We start from the raw sequence: 21,949 nt of genomic DNA on the forward strand, positions 1-21,949 counted from the left end.
AAGCTTACTTCTTCCTAGATCTGACTCTTGTAATTCTAGCTGCTGCTGTGGGATGGGAGAGCGATGCTGGGGTTTTAGAGGTAGGCGTCCCGTTCACGACGCCCACTGAGCACCCGGTAGAGTAGTTCCTTCCACTGAGTCACACTCCGTCCGTCAGAGAAGTGTAGTGAAGTAGAACGTGAGTGACGAGCCTCCAGGGTTTCCCGTTAAAGAATGCTGTCTTAGGCGAACTGGGAGCAAACGCAGGTACCACCCCCTCTGTTCAGTCGGAGAACTTGCAGATAATGTCCCTGTCCTCGCAGATCCGGTTTGGTGCCCACCCGTTTGCAAAAGCCTCGAGCTCTGCCCCTCAGAGGTGCAGACTGCCTGTGCTCTCGGCAGCAGGGCCAGTGTCGGGACAGAGCGAGGTGCTGGTGGGAGCCCCCAGTGGTGGCTTTGTTTCCATCGGGACGGGGTTCCCCCACTCTGTGCTTCACCCCAGGCCCCGGCTTTTCGCAGCTCGCTGGGCAGATGGTTGCTCACCGCTGTGGGCTGCGGTCCTGCCGCAGGAGCTCGGGCCCGGGCCTGCTCCACACTCTCTTTGTTTCAGTTCTAAACGCTGGCATCCACGTTAGTCAAGTCCGGTTCCACGTTAGTAAAGTCCGCTTCCGTATTTTGGAAATCAGTACGCTACCTGTTGTCCATAAGGGAGGGTTCATCGTTTCTCACTTGGGGGAAGCTAGAACTGCAGAGACCTGGTCGTGATGCGGCCGTGTTTGTGAATTCGGTCGGCTGGGGAATGAGTGGGTGGGCATTCTGTATGTCTGAAGTTGTCTGCTGTGGCTGGCGGACAGGTCTGACGCACCTGCTTCCTGCGGGGCTCCACCAGGGACCGGCACACAGACAGACAGCTTGTTCCTGCCCAGCAGCTGGCACGCGTGCTCACGAGATTAGGGGAGCAACTAACAGTTCTGTCCCTGCTCACGGCGGGGAGGCGGTTTCGGAGATAGTTGGGAGGTCGGCTCTTGGGTTGGTCCCTGAGGGCTGGCTTGTTTTACTTGGGTGCTTAAGACACTCGGGGAAACACGGAGTGGCTTGTGGTGTTCTCATTCAGCCTGTTCGTCACATTGTTGAGTGGGGTGATAAGCTCTCTAGGTCAGGTTTTCTAGTCTCCGTTGAGTCTCTTAATACTACATACATAAACATACTTTTAAATCACTAGTAATGGAGAATATGTTGCATTTCTTCTGTCCGTTTCTTTGTCTTTGTTTTTTTTCAGGCAAACATAAATGGCCGTGTGTTAGCTCAGTGTAATATTGATGAGCTGAAGAAAGAAATGAGTATGAATTTTGGAGACTGGCATCTTTTTAGAAGCACAGTAAGATATTTTACACTTACAGCATTGTGTAAAACAAGTGCCAGTAAGTATTGGTCGAAACTGAAATTCTTCTGTGTTTTTAAAAAACACGGGAAAACGGCATTTTCCACCTCTGCCCAGCCCTTGTGGGTTCTGTTAGGCACAACAGCCAGAGCAGCATGTGGCCACCTTGGCCTTCGGGCATTTCCCTTGGAAATTTGGGAAAGAGGCCCCTGCTCATTCTCCCTGCTTCACTGACAAAGACTCCGTCCTTGACCTGCCTCCAGTCCAGCTCCTCTGAGCCTTTAGGCCTTGGCCTTGGCATCCGGCCTGCATTGCCCAGTTACGGCAAGAACCCAGTCAGGCCAGTATAGAAATAACCGCCGCTCCGTATCTGACCACCCCCTCTGACCACCCTCATGGGGTCAGGCTCCTCCTTGCCCACTGCCCCCAGCTGCCGTCTGCGCCCCGCTGCCTCCAGCAGGAATCTGCCTGAGCAGCTGAACCAGTCCATACCGACCCTGCGGTTTCCCCTCGAGTTTCCGTCCACAGGACCCCCTGCCCTCCACTACCCCTGTCCACAGAGCTCCCGTCCGCGTCACTTTCGGGACTGAGCCCAGCTCTACCCTGAGGTCTCCGGTCCCCGGTTGCCCTGGTCCACAAGTGCAGCCTCCTTCTGCTGCTTTAGTCACTGCCCCGCCCTGGCTTTCTCTGACACTTCCCAGGGGCTTTTGTTTTGTTCTTCAGTTAAATTCTAAGCTAAAATAAGAGTGTAATGGTCAAAGTAGAGTATAATGGAAATGTGATGATTACTGCCATTACTTCGTTTAGTGTTAAAACGAACGATGGGCAGATAGAGTAGAAATTCACGTACAGGAAGTACGCTTTCTCACGGCCATTGTAATAACTTCATAGTGTTTTATTTTAAAATCATCTCTGAAGCTTCTACAGTGTGACTTGTCGATGTGGGTGTAAGTGGCTTCTCTCCTCTTGAAGGTACTAGAAATGAGAAACGCAGAAAACCAGCTGGTCCCTGAAGACCCAAGGTTACTCAGTGAGAGCACCAGCGGCCCCGTCCCTCCGGGCGACCCTGCGCGGCGGGCCTCGCACAGCGAGCTGCCCCACACCGAGCTGGCCGGTCAGACGCCCTACACGCTCAACTTCAGCTTCGAGGAGCTGAATACGCTTGGCCTGGATGAGGGCGCCCCACGTCACAGCAACCTCAGTTGGCAGGTGTGTGTGCGATGCCGTCTTCCCTGTCCCTGAGGAATAAGGGCGACACTCGGTTTATCGAGGTTACGTTGACACACTGATACGGTCATTCAGAAGCTGTGCTCAGTGAGTGCCCGAGTGAGAATGACGGAGAGCTCCCTGTTGTCAAGGAGCTTCAGGGAGGCACGAGACTGCCGCAGGGACGGAGGAGAATGGAGGAAGCCACAGCACAGGCAGCACCCAGAGAGCGAGCAGGGCGGCTGGCAAGGCCATCTCCGACCTGCGGGTGCCCTGCCACACTCACTGACCGGTGGTTAGAACACACTTCCCTGGAAAGCCTGCCGTGCGCTCTCCCGGGGCGCCGTGCTGGGCTCCTCAGCACGGCAGACGCTGTTGTGCTCGCGGTGTTCACTGTCTCTCCATCGCCCACGTTCAGATACGGGGCTTCGCTCTGTGGGTGTTCTGGGCAGCCAGCGGGCGGGCAGGTGGGATCAGGGGTAAAAACGAAGGGGAGAGGCCGGGAGAGAGTGTAAGGGGAGAACCAGGAGAGACAGGAGCCCGGAAACAGCAGCAGGGGCGGAGAGAGAAGACGCGTGAGGGGAGAAACGCTCCTGACAGGGAGCGATGCTTAGGAACCGCAGTGCTTGGTAGGTCTACCATTTTTAAGGGTGGTTCGTTTAGTTTGGTAGTAAAAATATTTTTTTCCATTGTTACTATCTTTTCGTATGTACTATCCATCTGATTTCTGGGGATAAGTTGTAAAACCATTCTATTGTTGGGCGTTGACAAAGATTAAAAATTCCCTTCTTTCACAGCGTGGCAAGCCCACGCCTGCCCTTTGGCCTCTGTGTTTCAATAGCAGTGGCTCCTTCTTTCTGCTGGGATTCTCTTACACCCCTCTGCCATGCCACACGCGGGATGCCCTACCGTGCCCCGGACACTCATGGCCTCCCGCCAATGCAGCGGTTCTCACACTTTTTTCTGAAAAAGAAAATTTTAGAACCCTTGTACACTCTTAGAAATTATTGGAGACCCCTGAGAGCTTTTGTTCATGTAACTCTGATGTCATATTTACTCTGTTAGAAATAAAAATGGAGAAACTTTTAAAATACTCATTTATTTAAAAATAAACCTATTACTTTCTAACATTTTTATGAAAAATGACAGCATTTTCCAAAGCAAAACAAAATTTAGTGAAAACGATGGGTTTTGCAAGTCTTTTTAACGCCTGACTTAGTAGAAGACAGCTCAACAGCTCAGAGCCCACATCCGCGGCTGTGTAAATCTCTTGTGACAGCACCTGTCCTGGAGAGTGAAGAGGCAGGTGGCGTCTTCGTCTGTATGAACACAGTCTAGACCTGCAGGGTCCCCCCAGGGCAGGGAGCACCCTGCCTTTGAGAGCAGAGGGCGCGGTGTACAGGCTGAGTCGGTCATGGGGCCTGCAGCAGCCAGCCCGCCTCTCCCTGCGGACGGACGCTCAGCCTCGCTCCTGTGTTTCGGCCTTCACGCGCCCCTTCAGCCCCTCCATTCTTTTCTTCCATTCCCCTCTTCTTTTTCCGAATCTGTGCTTTTCACTCCTTGTTCGATAGCTTTTCTGGGATGAAAAGCAATTCTAAGCATGAAACTTCATGTTGGAAATCAACCTTTTAAAAATACTCCATGTCTCTCTTCGCTAGGGCCTGGCTGTTGGCCTCGCGGCTTCAATTTCTGTTGTTTGTTGGGCTCCTGTGTGTGTTCATCGTTTCGATGGCACTCCACGTTCTCTTCCTTTCCAACTCTTTTTTTTTTTGGCATCTTGAGCACATTTTCCTACTCTGAATTGAAATTTGACAGAAATATTGTGTTTTACAAGTTGAGAAAGGTTCTTTTTAACATACATTGAAGATATGAGTGTTTTGTTTCTGAGGCGTAGCTTAACCCTAATCTCTTTTTCTAAGGGGGATTTTTACCTTTTATCAACGAGGGGTGCTTTTCCCTTAAGTAAAAGTTAAGAGTTTGAAGCTATGAAAACAAGTGCTAAGATTATTTAATACAACCTTTGATTAAACTTAAATATTAAACTAGTTTTATTAAATATTAAACTAAGTTTATTAAAATTTGTGTAACGCTTTCTGTTTATAGTGAAATTTTCTGTAGTTCACAGCTTTTGTTCTCCTGTGTTTTGTAGGATTCTTTTAAAAGAATTTGGTGTGTTGAAGACTCTAAAAATTCCTAAGCTGATGTGTTTGGTTTCTTTTGCTTACCTGAATTCTTTTTTTTTTTTTTTCTGTTCACAGTCACAAACTCGCAGAACCCCAAGTCTTTCGAGTCTCAATTCCCAGGACTCCAGCATTGAAATTTCAAAGCTCACTGACAAGGTGCAGGCTGAGTACAGAGATGCGTACAGAGAGTACATTGCTCAGATGTCGCAGTTAGAAGGGGGCCCGGGCTCCACGACCGTCAGCGGCAGGTCTTCTCCACACAGCGCCTATTACATGGGTCAGAGTTCATCAGGGGGCTCCATTCACTCTAATCTAGAAGCAGAAAAAGGGAAGGACAGTGAACCGAAGCAAGATGATGGGAGGAAGTCGTTTTTAATGAAGCGGGGAGATGTCATAGATTACTCCTCATCAGGGGTTTCCACTAACGAAGCCTCGCCCCTGGACCCAATCACTGAAGAAGATGAGAAATCCGATCAGTCAGGCAGTAAGCTCCTCCCAGGCAAGAAATCCTTGGAAAGGTCAAGTCTCTTCCAGACAGACTTGAAGCTCAAGGGAGGGGGGCTGCGCTACCAGAAACTCCCGAGTGACGAGGATGAGTCTGGGACGGAGGAGTCCGATAACACCCCGCTGCTCAGAGATGACAAAGACAAGCGAGCGGAAGGGAAGGCTGAGCGAGCGGCCAAGTCTCCGGAGCACAGCGCCGAGCCCATCCGAACCTTCGTTAAAGCGAAGGAGTACCTGACCGACGCCCTCCTGGACAAGAAGGACTCCTCCGACTCTGGGGTGAGGTCCAGCGAGAGCTCCCCCAACCACTCCGAAGCCGCCGACGACCCCCAGCTGGAGAAGGCCAACCTCATCGAGCTCGAAGAGGATGGCCGTGGCGGGGCCCGGGGAGTCCCGCACAGCCTCAGTGGTCTGCCGGACCCCATCCTAGCTCGGATGTCCATTTGCTCAGAAGACAAGAAAAGCCCTTCCGAGTGCAGCTTGATAGCCAGCAGCCCCGAAGAGAACTGGCCCGCATGCCAGAAAGCCTACAACCTGAACCGCACGCCCAGCACCGTGACCCTGAACAACAACAGCGCGCCAGCCAGCCGAGCCCATCAGCACTTCGACGAGCGGGACGGAGCCCGGGAGACTCCCCAGGTCATTCTGAGGCCTGCGTCCAGCTCCAGCTCAACGGCCATTCAAAATGAAAACCTGAAGAGCATGGCGCACAAGCGAGGCCAGCGCTCCAGTTACACCCGGCTCTCGAAGGACTCTTCCGAGCTCCTCGCGGTAGCCTCCTCCGATAGCGCGGGCTTTGGGGAAGAGAGAGAAAGCATCCTCTAAGACACACGTGCCAGGTAGAATAGTGTTAGTGTGCCCCATGCCTCGACCTTCCGTGCATGTCTCGTTCTGCGTTTCGTTCACAAACAAGTAGCCGGCGAGAAGGCCTGTGGTGACAGGGACATGCCCTGCACCACAGGACAGCGGTGGAAAGGCCGACGGCCCGTCCGCTCCCCTGTCTTTGTCACTGGAAGCTTTAAAACTCACTGTTGTTATACTTTCCATTGGAACATACCCCATCAAAGTTTTTGAGACAAGATCTGAGTGTAAAGGTGGGTCAGATGTTTCATTACATACTGAGGGTTCAATCGGCCAAATAACAGCAGCTGGAGACCCCGTGTGCAGAAGAACACCCACTCAGCAGATGTTGGAGGGAAGGCCCGGTATGGGTGGGGCAGGCGCCAGCTCTGCTGGAGAGGAACTGACAGGTCATGGAGTACCCCAGAGACTGAAAGTGAATCGAGAACCAGGGTTCCACTACATGAATAGTCTATTGCTCATCACAGGGTTTTTAAGTTCTAAGAACAAAGTATAGGATAAAGAGGGCTTTCAAAATTGATAAGCAAGTGAGTCAGAATTGCCCAGAGTAGCACCTGAGGACCTGGGCCATCATGAGCTACAGGAGGGAGGCTTGCGGGTGGGCGTGTAACCTCCCTCGACCCGGGTGCTGCTCCTGAGTCCCAGATGCCCAGAGACCGGCCAACCCACCCTGGGAACCCACCCTGGTCCACGCCGGGACCCTTCAAACTGCGTGCCTGCTGTTTCTCAGTGGCCTGGCAGGGAGAGGAGAAGAACCCCATGTCCTCCTCTGGAGGGTCAGGGAAGATGTGGGCAACACTAAGCCAAGTACACATGTATGGAATGAGAGAATGGGCAAATAACGACATCAAAAAGGTCAGTGACAAGTCAGGTGAAAGGAGACCTCTGGCCTCCCACGCCAGGGCGCCTTTATCAGCCTCGTCTGTTCCTAAGTCAGCATGTGACTTCCAGGGGAGGGTCGTGGGAAGGGAAGTTGTTTTCTTTAAGTTTAAAAACCTGTAACAAAGCAAGGGTAACAGAGTGAAGGTGATCCCGTTTAAGTTTTCTGGGGACCAGGAATGCGCCCCGCCATCACGCACTGAGGTGGCTTTGCTGTTTTAATGTAGCTGATGTGTGTGGAATTCATTCTGGCAGCATATCACAGTCAGAGTTTAGATGGTGAGATTGTAGATGTTGATTATCTGAGTTTAGTGTTGCATTTGTGATGTTTTTCACTTCATGGACTTTTACTTATGTGCTGAATAAGTTATCTCCTTGACCAGACGTTGCGCTAAGTAGTTGCTCCTTGGGGTCTCGTTGCCGCGGTGTAGGAGCGCAGGCTACCGACCTCGTGCGGTGTTTCCTTAGCGTGCCCTTAGCACAGGGCGCAGCCAAGTTGGAAAAGGCAGGAGGTTGCTGACATTAGCATATTGCAGCGGTGACATTTTAGTACTCATAGTGTTTATTAATTTGCAATGTTGTATAATTAGTAATTCCAGGGGCAATATTTTGTGTCTTCAGGTGGGTAGATGCACTTAATGTCATTGTAGTACGTTCATACTGTTTGTGAAGTTAACGCTGTAACATTCAGTGTACAAATAGATGTAGAAAAAAATAAAAAAGTGCACGCTATTCTGACTCATGAATTTTTATTCACTGCAGTGGTAATTACTCACATTTGATTAAAAATAAGGAAGTAATGGGTGGGTGTGTTATTTCGGGTGTCTCGAGTTTGTTAGAGCCCCTCGGGTGCAGGCCCCGGTTCTGCAGCCGGCCTGCTGTGCTCCGCTCCCCCACCGGCCCTAGGGGGCACACGGCGCTCGGGTCCCAGCGCCTGAGGCGCAGCCGCAGGGCTCCGGCTGTGCACTCCTGTGGCCGCAGAGCTGGGTTGTCCAGGTCCTGGGAGGGATCGGTTATTATATGGGCACCCGGGAGAGGTTTGCTCTTTCACACTGTCCCTGTTGTCGCCCCGTCCTCCCCGAGTCTGTGTGTGTACCTGTAGCAGACAGCTCAGTCTGGTTCTCACGTGTGCAAAAGTGCAGCACGCTGGGAAAGAAGTGGTAGAAAAGAGAACCGCTGCTCTGTCACGCTCGTCCTCCAGCTTCCGCGTCATTTGGACGCTCACCATACTCAACAAGCCGTTTTAGAAACTTCACTCTGAGCCGGGTAGCTCTGCCCCGGAGTGCGAGTGAGCCAGCCCTGTTCTTCCTGGGCGCGCAGGGAGCGGGCACTTCCGCAGGGGAGACTGGAAGTGAGACGGGGCTCTTGCTGTCTCGGCTGACCCTCTGGCTGACCCGCTCCAGACGCTGGGCGTGTAAGGGCCGGCTCTCGAATTCTGGGAGATGTGAGCAGCGGTAACTAAACTTTTTCATTATTAATGGGAGAGTGTGTTTAGGTGTTACGTTTTACCGATGCGAGTTTTTTATAGCGGTCAGAATAACTGCAGTTGCCTCGCCAGGTAACTCCAGAGCTCTGCCTGCGACACCTCTCGCCCTGCGTTGAGAACTCCCCGCCGTCTGTGCGCGGCACTGCCGCAGTTCGGCCTGTTCGTGGTCACGGCCGCCTTTCCTCACTAACCGTCAGGAAGTATTTTTGGGTGAAATTGAACCCTTCGTTCCTCTGGATGAGATGCTAAATTTAAATAGTTGTAAGACTGCATAATTTTTGGTAGTACCAGGAATTCTCAGCCTACTTAGAAGTACCCCAGAGTTGAAAAACCCCTGAATCCCTGGCAAGCTTTGAGTAAACCAAGGTAACTACCAGGAGCAGAGAGAGCCCCTGGGCACTGCGCCTCTGCTTCTCGGGCGCGTGCGCTGAGGGAGTACGCGGGTAACGGGAAAGTGCGAGGAAATCAACTTCCCTGGCGGCGGGCTCCCTTGTTCCCACCTGTGCTCCTAGATTGAGGCTGCCCCTTGGCAGACAGGAGGAGACGGGCAGGGAGACGTTTTTGCTTGGAGTTCGGGAGGCCAAATGAGATGGCGGCATCTTTAATCTCCAGGCCGGGGTGTGCCCCACTCTGCCCTGCCTCTGAGTGTGAGGCAGAGACCCTAATTGTGCAGATGAGCGGGAAAGAGAAAGAATGCCTGTGGCGTGGCCAGCCCGCGCTGGGTGGGCTTTCGGTGGTGCGTCACTCCAGAAAGGCTGAGAATCCTTGGCTGAGGCTGATTGACTAGAGAGAGAGTTTGAATCTCACGTAATTGTAAACCCTTTCGTGCCTAGGAAAACAGTGCTGCCCTTGAGATAAGTTGATCTTCAGAGGATCCTGTTTAAACCGAGGTATGTAAAAAATCAGTTTTCAAAGTCAAGTTTTAAGCCAGCTGTTGGAAACAGTTCTCACCAGTGGGGAGATTTCTATTCTCCCCATTTTAAGAAATAAGAGTTAATCAAGAAGCATCTAGAATAGTTGCTGGAAGTCCAGCAGTCGTGTCCATGGCCAAAGCGTATTGGGTGAATGTCCGGTGAAGCCCAGCTGTGGCCAACGGTCCGCCAGGCCCAAGGCGGCCCGCGGGGACCGGGGCGGGGCGCCCCTCGGAGCAGAGCACTCTCTGAAGGGGGCCTGCTGCTGTGGGGCGGGCTGCACCCTGAATTCCCAGGTGCAGTGAGGCAGGGAGAAAGCAAAGAATTTATCAGAATAAAGATTATTTCCAGACAGACGTCAGTGATGCGACCCAACCGGAGGGAACGAAGACCGACCAAAATTGGCAAAGGCACAAATTTCTTATTACTGTAAAATGAAGGTGGTGCAGCTGTTTTGAAGAACACAGAATAGTTTGAATCTGACTGTGGAATATAACTAGCGGTCAGTTTTTAAAAAATCCTCGCCTGAGGATATATTTATTGATTTTAGAGAGAGGAAGGGAAGAGAAACATCGATTGGTTGCCTCCTATACACACCCTGCCTAGAGATCGAACCCACAACCTTGGTATGTGCCCCGACCAGGAATCGAACCCACAGCCTCTTGGTGCATGGGGTGATGTTCCAGCCAGCTGAGCTACCTGGCCAGGGCCAGTCATTTGTTTATAAATATGCTTAAGTCTTTAATTTTCTGAGGCCAAGTATGCTCTTTATAGGTGTTAACACTAGTGCTATATATTAGGAGCCCTTACTCTTAAACAAAACAAAATACTGTATCAAACTGATTTATTAGAACTTGAATAAATGAAATTTTACTTTTAAAAAAGTATATAGAACTGCATGCTCCATAGTATTCAAACCAAGAAGCTATTTGGAATAATTAAGACCACCTTGCTTCCTCACTATCTTTCTAATTTTAACACACACTCTATGCTTATTTACCTCGTTTTCTTTCAAGGCAGCAGGGCTCCAGATCTTAGTGCCCTGGCAGTTCGGTGAACTCCTTACCGCTGGCTCCCTCACCAAACGCCCGGCACAGAGGATACCGCTGCCCCGCAGGCCCGCGGCCGGCCGACTGGAGAAGGCTCGCGCACAGCTGCCGGTTTTCTTTGTTCTTAGTGGGTGTTGAGTTCGAATTCGTCTTAATGAAATGTTCCGTTTCCAATATTTTAGGTAAAAGCCCAAAGGTAGAGCAAAAGGAATATAAATAAACTCACGTACGTGATAATCCTATCTTACAGCATCTTCTTGGGCAAACGTTTAATAAAAACTTAGATTGTTATTTTCAGAATTACAGTTTCTGACACTTACCCCTTTTAAAGCTGTGTTTCTGAGAGTCTGTAGACCACATATTGTTATACTTCATGCAAATTAAACTGTTTTTATTTTTAAAGAAATCACTTTCTTTCTGAGTTCTTTTGTTCTTCCTCCTCTGTCTTTACCTGGCTTCTTCCCACTCGTTTTGTGTCTTAAGTTTCTTTTTACGTTGTCACGCCTTCATCCCCCATCACTTTTACCCTGACACTTTCCCTGGAGCGGTGGGAAGGGAAGGGGCCTCGCGACGGCGTTTCGACCCAGCCTGGGTCTCAGGCGGCAGGTAGGACCGTCGGCGACGGCGGCACCTGTGAGTACAGTCGGCCACACGAAGGGCAGCCTGCAGACCTGCTCTGTGGTCCCTTACCGGCCGGCCCCTCCCCGTCGCTCTGTGCTGCCAGGTACCTGCTGGCCCTGGGAAGGGTCTCTGTTGGCGACTGTGGGCATCTCTGGAGGCATGCCGCTTGGTCCTGAGCTCCCGGGGAAGGGCACCCCCAGCCGTCTGGGTGGGGGCTGTGCTGTGCTCTTGGTTCTGCAGGCACAGATGTTAAAACCCTCTTGCGCCCCGTCCGCCCTCTGCTCAGCCGCTGTGGGGCGCCCGTCCTCTGAAGGCACCTGACTGTAGAGTCGAATCGAAGTGGCCCGACTCCGCCTGCTGATTCGGGGCATCAGGCATTCTCAGGTGTGGCAGCCGTGGGGCGTATCACCACGTATTACGTCCGTCTTTACTGTTCTCGAGTAGTTGGGGGTGAGTCACTTCTCATGTTTCCCATGACGCGTTTTAACCGCAGCTGTATCTGCAGTGTCCGCGTCGTCCCCTGGGTCGGGGTCGGGCCAGGGCCCCTGCAAGTGCCGTCCGGGTGGGCCACCTAAAAGTCTCTTAGCAGTCTGTGGCGGTGTTTATAGAGAAAACAGCCTTTCTGCTTTAAACATCAAACTTATTTGTTCCTGCTGATTCAGTGTTTGGTTAGAAGTCTGCACTGTTTTAACGCCCTTCGCCGGTTCTCGCTCCCGGACTGGACGGCTGCGGGGGACTCTGTGCCTGCTGTCGCACGTCCCCGCTTCACTTGTATCTCGTCGTGCAGCTCCCGCGGGCCTGCCCTCCCGTCTGTCGGTGTTGGGCTGTGACCCTGGGCACGCTGCGTGTGCCTTCCTGCAGACTCTGCTGGACAGAACTGGTGCTTAAGGAATGTTAATGGTGGGTATCGTGTGTCTGTTTAAAAACACCATTACTGCAGTAGAGTCCTATTTTTGTAGTGGCTCTGGTCGCTGTCCCTGCAGGAGAGAAGAGAGGAAAGTAATAGGCAAAATGAGATTGTCTGTCCTTCGCAGTGGCAGCTGGTCACTACGGGCAGAAAAGCTACAGACACAGCAGTCCTGGCAGAGAGACGGCAGAGGCGGTGGTGGGCGGGCGGCAGTGAGTTTGTGTAATCACCTGCCTAAAGATTAGAGTGTTCGCCCGAGCCAGACGTGGTGGTCAGCACTTCACACGGACTAGCTCGTGACATCGACAGTGACACTGTTGTCACCCTGGTTCACAGTGGAGGATGCACAACATCTGAGACTGTTAGAGCTGTCCCCAAAACACTGGAGTTGTTACCACTGTCTCTATTTCTGAGAGAACAAGATCCCGGAGTCCGAGACAGCCCCACCCCGTCGCAGCCCTGTCCTCTGAGCCACGGCCACCTCCTGTCTGGGCAGTAAGGGGTCCAGGCTGGCTGCCCGCTGGCACCTTGGCGGCCCCTGTATCTCAGAACGAGTCTCCTTCTGGCCACACCGCCCTCATAGCCATTTTCTGCTGACCCGGACTCCGTCCAGCCGAACTCGGGCCCACACCCAAAGCAACCGTGTGCCCCGGCTGTGCCTTCTGCCTCTCCCACAAGGCACGTGAGCGCCGCTTGCAGGCAGCCAGGTGACCCTGAAGGGGCATGGGGGCTCATGGGCCGAGAGAGATACGTTGGATCACGAAGTCCGGCCCCCACGTTCACAGGTGAGGGGTTTGTAAGGCGGTCGTTTCCTTACCGATGTCCCTGTGCTACTGCGAATGTTCTGCTCCAGCGCCACTTGAAGCTTCGTTTTATCTCCTCTCGGCTCCAGCTGCTGCAACCACGTGCCGCAAACGGGGCAGCTCGCACACAACAGATGACAGTCACATAGTCTGGAGCTGGACGTCCAAGACCGCAGGCCGCAGGTCTGAAACAGACCTCAGACTGGCCCCCGCCCAGAGCTACTCTCCCCGCATGCTGTGCTTTCCTTGTTGGTGCCACAGGAGTCCCCCTACCACCCCAGCTCTTCCTCCCCTCATCCCGCCGGGCACAGGCTCTTCTCTGTGCCGTCTCTCCTGACCGCCCCTTCAGGTCCCTCTGCCTTGAATCCCTGCCTCCCGCCTCCTCCCCTCTTCACTCTAGTCCCCACACAGATGCCGGCGGAGCCCCCAGATTGTCCATCATCTGCTGCTCACTAGTGGTGATGACCCTCCTGTCACTCAAGGTAACCAACTCTAGTGACCTTCGATGGACATTCAAGGACCTTCAAAACAGGGCTCCAGCGTACCTCTGGGCAAATCAATTTCCAAGCCAAAGCCGTCCACTTAGCTGGTTTTCCCTGAACGTTATAAAGATCTCCGGGGAACGGAACTCCCAGCCGGTCTCTATTTTTGTGAGGTTGTCCTCCTCCATCCCTTGCCCCCGGGCAGGCCCCTCTCTTCCGCCCAGGCTGGGACGCTGATGCTTCTCTCCCACTGATGCAGCGGTCTGGGGTATGTAGCACTGAGTTCAGAGACTTCGCACGGCCCGCCCGTGCCTCCCCACCTCAGCCGCTGGGCCAGGGGAACCGGAACTGGGTGTGTGGCCAGTTAGCAGAATTGGCTACTGAAAAACCTGCAAAAGTAACTTGAAAAGTAATTCGTAAAATTACTTTTTTAGTAACGGAACTCAAAAATTTTAGCTAGATTTAGTGAATGGTAAGTGATTAGCCATGTTATTGCAGGGCCTATGGATGCCGCAGAGTCCTGAGCATAGGTGACGCACCGAAGCACTGAGGTCTGCGAAGAGACCTGGAAGGGGCTAGATTTTAGTGAATTAAAGGTCACCAGGGGTGGAACACTCCAGGAGAGAAACTCGCCCACCGGACTGCACGTGAACAAGGGTGTAGGTGGAGCCCTTCCGCCGGGTGAATTTTGCCACAGTTTCAAGCGTTCATGGGAGAGAAACTTAAAGCTGCGAGCACCCTCCTCTGTGCGGGGACCTGATGCGGGGACCTGATGCAGAGGCGGTGACGGTTCCTCCGTCAGCCGGTCGGTCTGGGGACTGACCGCTCTTGCACCCCGAGGGGATCTGTCCTCTGTGGAGACCTGCTCTCAGCTCAGCCTTTGCTTCATGCAGGTGGGGGGCAGGACTCCCCCAGTGTGTCGGGGGGCCCCTAAAAGGCGCAACGCCACAAAGGCAGATCGTTCTGGGTGAGGTGTGAGGGCCCTGCTGCCCAGTCTTGAGGCCCGGACAGCATGAGCGGGGAGGGGTGGGGACACTCCTTTGGGGGAAGGACAGCAGCCCTGGCCACACAGGAGCAGGTGGGCAGAGACCAAAGTGCCGGCTTGGACCCTGGGGCCCAGGCCCTGCATCAGCCACAGCCAAGCCGGTTGAACAGGCAGCCTGGGTGACACAGGGAAGCTCTGTCACCCCTGGAGAGGGGCAGGGCTGAGAGAGCAGGGCCACAGACACTGTGACCAGCTGGCCAGAGGCCTTGGAAGAGGAGGCCTGACGTGGCAACCTGACCAGGTGACAGGGGTAAGCAGGATGTGGGGGACCCTCGCCCCCAGAATTCTCAGAGGAGCCTGGGAGGGGCCCATGCTGAGCTGCCTGCAGGCACACAGGACAGGACACCCCCCTGGGACTGGTGATCCCCCCAGGGTGAGTGGAGAGCGTGGGGTCACTTGCTTTCTGTGGGCTTTGATGTCACTCTGCATGCAGACGAGGGGAGGTGTCGTGGTTTGGTGGCAGCAGCAACCCCTCCACCCCGGAGTGTCCTTTAGAAACCCCAGTTCTCCTCTCGCCCCCTCTCTGACCTCCACTCACGGAGCAGCTCCATGGCACAGAGAGGAGCCTGAGGGTCACGGATCAGAGGGACAAGGGGCAGTCTCGGGCGAGCCTGGCTCTGGGAGGCTGTCCAGGGTAGAAGCCCAGGGTCCCGGGCCCTAGTACGGGTCTTCCGTCCTCTGTGATGCAATCTCTGGGAAGAGGGGGTCCCCGTGAGCCCTCCCTGCAAATCCCCCAGCTCCTCTCTGGGCCTCCTCCCCGACCACTGCGGGGCAGGTGGGCAGGTGGCCCCACAGGCCAGGCCTCAGTGCACCCTGGAGGCCATGGCTCATCCTCCCTGTCTCTTGCCGAGGACCGGGGGTGGGGGGGGGGGGGTTGCGGGCAGCAGCCGAGAAAGTAAAAGCTCACCACCTGAGAAGCTGAAAGCTCTTGTGCTTGAACCCGTGACAAGATCTATGACAAGTCTCTAAAAGATGGCAATAGACACTGCTTGCTGTCGTTCTAGTCGAGATGGCCTCATGTCACGGCCCTGCCCCGCGCCTTGGAGACAGTCAGGGTGCTGGGCAGTTCTCCCCGCCCGCCACGCTGGCAGCTCCAGGCTTCACGCTGACCAGCTCTGTCCACCTCGGTCGCCCTCGGGAGGGACAGAGCCGCAGAGCCCGGGGACGAGCAGCAGCCTGTGCAGCCCATGTCCCCACTGGTGAGCGCGCGCAGTGGGACCTGTGCACCAAGCAGGTGCATCAGGCGAAGACAGGGACCCTCGTGCCAGGGCAACGGCTCCCTCACTGCACACTCGATCTGTGTCTGGGCCACCACTGATGTGTGGATGCACACACTTGCACACACTCGCACAGTTTCACACTCAGTCGCACACAGTCACACACCCACACACCCACACTCACACACACTCACACACACACCCACATATGCACACAGTCACACAGTCACACACACACTCACACTCGCACACACTTGCACACCCACCGTCACACAGTCACACATGCTCACACACAGCCACACATGCTCACTCAGTCTCACATGCTCACACATACAGAAGACACACAATCACATACAAACCACAACTCACAGCCATGCACACTTATAGGGTCACACACAGCCACACACCCCCACACACATTCTCACACACAATCACACACAAAGGCACACACTCACAGTCGCACAGTTGCACACAGAAGGACACACAATCACACACACAAACCACAACTCACAGCCATGCACACTCACAGAGTCTCATACACTCACACACACGAGGATGCTCAATCCACACAGTCCCTGGGGCGCTTCTCTGACACGAACGCTGGTGTCCAGCTCTGAGTGTAGGCCTGCACCCCCACCGGGTGGGCCTCCAGACCCCCGTGTCCCTCTCCAGTGCCGGTGGGACTTGTCACAGAACGATGGAAGAGACAGTGCCGGAAATGAAGGAGGCGAGTCTGTGGGGGGGAGGGATGGTCTGAACTCAGTATTTTGCAGAGGCAGCGGCCGAGGTGGCGAGTTTGTACCCCTTGGAACTCGCCCAAAGGAGCTGGAAACGAACATCAGGCGAGGCCTGCCCGTGGGTGCTTCTAGCAGCTTTGTTCACAATCCCCAACACGATTGTGACTCTCAAATTGCACGGCGTCCCAGTGGGTGCCCTGAAGTGAGTGATGTGACAGTTTTGTGTGGAAATGTATTCTGCAGTCGTTCAAAGTTACAGCAACAAATTCGACTTAGGTGACGGAGCCAGTGTATGGTTCTTCAAAACCCTTGGAGGAGCTAACACCAAGGAACAGTTGGGAGGTACAATTCTTAAGCCATGTGATGTCTTACCTCTCAGACCACATTCAGGGAGCTGACAGGTGGCTCCGTCTGGAGGGCGAGTGTCCTAAGGTGCAGACACAGAGCTGTCTTTTAGGGCCCAGCTTTGGAATCCACGGCGGTCTCTGCTGTGGCGTTCACGCGGCCCAGCCCAGGTTCGAGGCTGGGAGACAGGCTCCACCCCTTGTTGCGAGGTTCCAAAAGAGCAGGTGGGACCAGAAATACTGTTTTCATCCACCTTTGGAACATAGAGCCTGCCACTCATCACTGCAGGAATGAGCAAGACAGAAGATACTCTCCCATCGCCCCACCGGGGCGGAGCATGGATGGAAAATAGCAGCTACGCGCTGATGTGCCCGGGCCGAGTTTAGAGCACAGCTTGTCCAGGGCAGGGGAGCTCCCGGCCGATGCCTGGCGGGGCTGGAAGGACCCCCCGCTTTGCTTCTGGGGACCACGAGCCGAGAGGCAGCCCCGACGGTGCGGCCAGCCCCAGGAGGCTGTGGTCCACTGGCCAGCCCCCCACCCCACCGTGCTCTGCATCGGGGTTTGTGTGGGGTGGGGAACCAGCCGTCTTGGTTGAAAATATTTGAAATCAAGTAGATATTTTCCCTCAACCTCGGAGCCTTCAATGCACTTTCGGTCTGTAATTGCCTCCACCCCGCCCCCCCCCTCCCCCGGCCCCCGAGCGGTTTTCGAGTAGTTGGAAAATGTCAGTTAAAATTTACACCCTTACTATAGTGGAAAGATGTAAAAAATAGAAATGGCTTTCTTTTCAGACGCTGTCACCATCTCTCTTGCATATGGCTTCCAGTAAGAGTTTTTTTCCCTTTCTATTTCCCTGCTGATTTGGCTGGGGAGTCTCACAGAACTTGGGCTCTTGCCTGTGACTAAGAATGTAAAGGCCTCACACAGAGACGCGGCAGTGCGTGAAAACCTGCCATGCGCACCAGCCTCAGAACGCGCATCAGCCTGAGATCGGGGGTTCACGTTCCCCGTCCTTACCCACCGAGACGGTACGCCACCTAACTGTGCACAAGTGTGTGGGAAGGGCCCTTTTGTCTGCGTCACCCAGTCGAGTGGACGGGAAGGGTGTCGCCAGAGCGAAGACCATTATGTGCGAGTTTCTGATAATGGAAATATTTCCCCAGACGAGCGGGGCGGGGCTGCAGGTGGGACGAGGCCCTGAACTTCATCCTTGGCCGTTACACTTTGTTCCTGCTGCGTCGTCAGCACGATCATTTCAGCCCAGAACGAGTCGTAGGATGGTTTTCTGTCTGTCTGTCTAATCTTCCACATAGGCCCAAATTACCTGACATCGTTGAAGTGGAAATACTGTTTGCCTTGGTTCAAGGTTCCGTTCATACCAGATGCTTAATCGGCTGGGAGTGAACTGTGGGGAAAGTAAAATGATCTAATGAGCTATGATGTTCTACGATGTGAGGTTACATAACATGCTACTTTGTTCCCAGATTAAAAACCCAAGTTAACTGTGGTTAATGAGTTTGAACCCCACGGGCTGTAACTCAGAGACCCTCACTTGGCCCGGACGCCCAGACGTCCAGCAGCTGGGGGAAGGCCAGCACAGCTCCTAGACGGGGAGAGTGTTAGGACCAAGCGGGGCACACCTGGGGGGGAGCTCACACGGCCTAAGTGACCCCCGCTACCCCCCGAAGGTCTCCAGGGGGCTTCTATGCCGGTGCCGGCGGCAGGATCAGCCATTGCCCGCTGAGGTGGACCTCGGGGCTCAGCTCCTGCTTAGCATGTGGGGTCTGACCTGACCTTCACCAGCAGCGGACACCGGGCTGGCTCTGATGCCACCGCACACCCCAGCCCAAAGCTCTTAGTAAAGAGACCTCGTGTTCACACCTGACACCCTTGTGGCCGCCTTCCTATTGCACCAGGGCTGGGCTTTGGGACCCATCGTGGTGGCACGTCACTTTCCGGATGAGTTTACAAAGTGACTTCTGCTTTTGCTGGGACATTCTCTCTGCCTCGCTCTGGGGGAGGCCGGCTGCCGTGCTGGGAGTGGCCGTTGGAGAGGCCCACGTGTGGAGGAAAGGGAGCCCTTTGTGCAGCAGCCCCGGAGGAGCAGGAGGGGCTGGAAGCAGGTTCTCCAGTGGGGGCCAGCCTGCAGGTGACAGACCCTGAGCCCGAACCTCCCAACCAAGCCCTTCTTGCCCCTGCCCCTCACCCCTGACCCTGGAATTGAGAGGTAACACAGGTCGCTGTCTGCAGCTGCTTACTTCCGGGGCCTCTGTTATGCAGGAACCTGGAGCTCACACCCAGCTAACGCTCTGTTGTAAATCCCCCGACTCCATGAGCCTTTGGAGTTTTCCCCTGGGCTGTGAGGGTTTCCAGGCCGTGACAAGCTGGTGTGGGAACCGTCAGGAGTTGTAACGGAGAGAGTGAAACGCCGCTCGGTGTAAAGTGCTCACGGGGTCGCTGCAGCAGAACTTGCTTCGGGAAGGTTCTGATGGGCACTGCGGGGTGCACACCAGGGCTTGACCGACTCGGCCAGAAAGCCTCGCTGGTCAGGACGTTTTTAAATCGGATGGACTCAAGCAGTTGGATTAAATTTAAATTTCAGATTTCTTGCTCCTTCCAATATTTCACTTGGGGGATTAAAGTTCCAGCTGACATTTTTATGAGTATTTTTCCCCTGGGAGGCCTTGGCGAAATCCAGTAAAATGAGCCGTGAGTGCGGCCTTTCCTGTCCGTGGCTGGCAGGGCTTCTGTGGGGTTCCTTTTCTTTTCTCTGAGACACAAGAACTTTGAAGGAATGTGTGAGTTTTTAAGGACTTTCTTCCAGAACTGAAGAAACTTACTTAGAAGACTGTATTTGCCAAATGAGATGTGCAGCATGGGGTCCAGGTAGAAAAGCCCTTAAGCCACACTCTCAAAGGCCCACACGTGTGGGAACACACGCCAGCCCCTCCTGTGTGTGGCAGTGTGGAGGAGAGCAGGGCACGGGGCCTCTGGGCCTCACAGCTTTTCTTTGCTGCTGCAGGGGGGCCTGTGGGAGGTGTCCCGCACTCACGGAGCAGCGTCTCGTCTCCGTCTCCGTCTCTGCGGGTGCAAGGCTGCCTAGCCCGGTGACGAGGGCAGGTCCCCTTACAGGCACAGGCCGCCTCAAGGGGCACAGCAGAGGCAGGACCCTCCGAAGAGGCCGTGCCTCTAGGGAAGGCCTGTGCCGAGGACACAGGCTGTGTCCTTCCAACTGGCTCCTCCGGGACATGTCCAAACACAGCACAGCCGTGTGACCGGCCCTCGGCGCAGGGCTGCTGGCAGTGGTTTGCTCTGCCGGACTCAGCTGTCCCCACCAATTGCTCTTCTCTGGAGTATTTCATAGCAATACCAGATATCACAGCGTGTCACCCGGGAACACTTAGTAGCCGTCTTCAAAGCAGTCATTTTCTTACACAACGTGATAGGGGTTTCACGCCTGACAACCTCGCTCACGCCATCGAGTGCTGAGTGCTCGCTCTGGTTTCTCCAAGGCTGAAAACCACTGTCCTTTAGAGTTCAGGGACCAAACGATGTTCAGTGTATTGGGCTGGTTTTTTTGTTTTTTTCTCTGACATCGCTTTAAGTTGATTTAATCAAGGGCGGCTTTAATGCCGTTGATGTCGGGGCAAAGCTGTCCCGCAGGAAGTCTCCGTTGTGGACTTGTCTGAGGCTTCCGTGTGGTGCTGTTCACTTGCCCTCCCCACAGACAGAAAGTTGGGAAAGCGTTACGGGATCTCAAATCCAGTTATTTAAGGTGACTTTTCCTGAACACACTGTGAGAATGAAGCTGTGCGCTCTGCCCAGAGCGCGCCTGGGACCCCGAGTGCTGTGATTTCAGTGACTGACCTTTGGGGTCAAGTAACCATTTCCTCTCTTTCCCTCTTTTCTTAAAATACATTTTGAATTTATTTGCCAAAGTGCTACTAATTGAATCAATACACCGAGAAGGGTAAGGAAAACAGATGGCAATATTCTAGAATAAATGGTTTTTCCAAAAGAAGTACTGTGAAAGGTGTTTCTCCAATGGAGACCCCTATGATTAGTGAACCCTTTAGCACACGCTTCACGCCGCATATCAGAGAGTGCAGGCCATCCAAGGACCAGCGTGGTCCCTGCCCCCAGGGTGTCCTCAGCCCCCAGGGGGCGGTGACCGAGGCAGGTGAATCCACCACCGAATGGGGACGGGGAAACGCAGCAGCACCTCTGCCTCGGTGCGCGTTGTGGGCATCAGACGGTGATAAAAACATCACAGACGTGGCCCCATTAACACACGCAAGACCCATGCGAGGAGGGCTGGGCTGCTTCCCCAAGGCAGGCGAGGGGCGGGACTCACCAGGACTTCAGACCCCCCCCCCCCTCCTGAAGTGCGCCCGATGCCCAGGCTGCTTGTCCGTCCCTCCTCAGACATGGGACTGGCACCTACTTTGTCCCTTCCCGCAGGTGCCTCTTCACCCTGTGGACGAGTCCATGGATGGCGCACGGTTGTCAACGGTGGCGAAGCCCAGTGTTTCTGTTTTACTTTGGTGTCGTATCTAAGAAGCCATTGGCAAGTCCAATACAGCTTATGCTGCATGCTTTCGTCTAAGGGTTTGATAGTTTGGCTGTTACCTTTAGGTCGTTGGTGCATTTTGAGTTGGTTTTTGGGTACAGTGTTAGGTAAGGGCCCCACTTCATTCTGCTGCTTCCCCAGCACCGCGTGTGGAAAAGACTGGCCTTTCCCTGTCGAACGGTCCGGTTACCCCTGTCGAAAGTCATGTGTCCCTCGCCTCGGCAAAAGAAAAAAAAGAGGGAAAAAAAAAGAAAGTCATGTGACCACACGTGTGAGGGTTGATTTCTAGGTTCTCTAGTCTGCCCCATCGGGCAGTGTGTCCTGTGCCCACACCACACCGCTTTGATTAATGTAGCTTTAGAGTAAATTTTGAAATCAAGAAGTGTGTGGTCCCTAACTTTGTTTTTTCAAGATTGTTTTAGCCATTTGGGGTCTCTCGAGATTCCATGTATATTTTTAAATGGATGTTTCTATTTCTGCCAAAAAAGAATCATTGGGATTTTGACAGGGATTGCGCTGACTCTGCAGATCGCTCTGGTGGTATGGACACGTTAACACTATTAAATTCTCCGACTCGTGAACGTGGAACAGCCGCCCATTCATTTATGTCTTCTTCAGTTTTTTCAGCAATGTCTCATCGCTTTCACTGCATGTCATACCTCCCCTTGGTCAATTCCTAAGTGTTTTACTGTTTTGTATGCTGTGGTAAAATAGATTGTTTTCTTAACATCTTTTCAGATGGTCCCTTGTTAGTGTATAAAATGCTCTAGTAGTTTTTAATCT

At 53.8% G+C, this 21,949-nt stretch overlaps 1 protein-coding gene across 8 annotated transcripts in view; it reads left to right on the forward strand.

The window, feature by feature from the left end:
- KIDINS220 (kinase D interacting substrate 220) overlaps positions 1–7,725 on the forward strand; it is a 73,143-nt gene extending 65,418 nt beyond the window's left edge. For all 8 annotated transcript variants that reach the window (XM_053923710.1, XM_053923707.1, XM_024552441.3 and 5 more), the window contains 3 exons: positions 1,259–1,357; positions 2,333–2,569; positions 4,825–7,725. In XM_053923710.1, the coding sequence (XP_053779685.1) occupies positions 1,259–1,357; positions 2,333–2,569; positions 4,825–6,078 (1,590 nt within the window). In that variant the 3' untranslated portion in view covers positions 6,079–7,725. The remainder of the gene's footprint in view (positions 1–1,258; positions 1,358–2,332; positions 2,570–4,824) is intronic.
- The last annotated feature ends 14,224 nt before the right edge of the window (positions 7,726–21,949 follow it).

Source organism: Desmodus rotundus, chromosome 5 (genome assembly GCF_022682495.2).
Source record: "Desmodus rotundus isolate HL8 chromosome 5, HLdesRot8A.1, whole genome shotgun sequence".
NCBI lineage: Eukaryota > Metazoa > Chordata > Mammalia > Chiroptera > Phyllostomidae > Desmodus > Desmodus rotundus.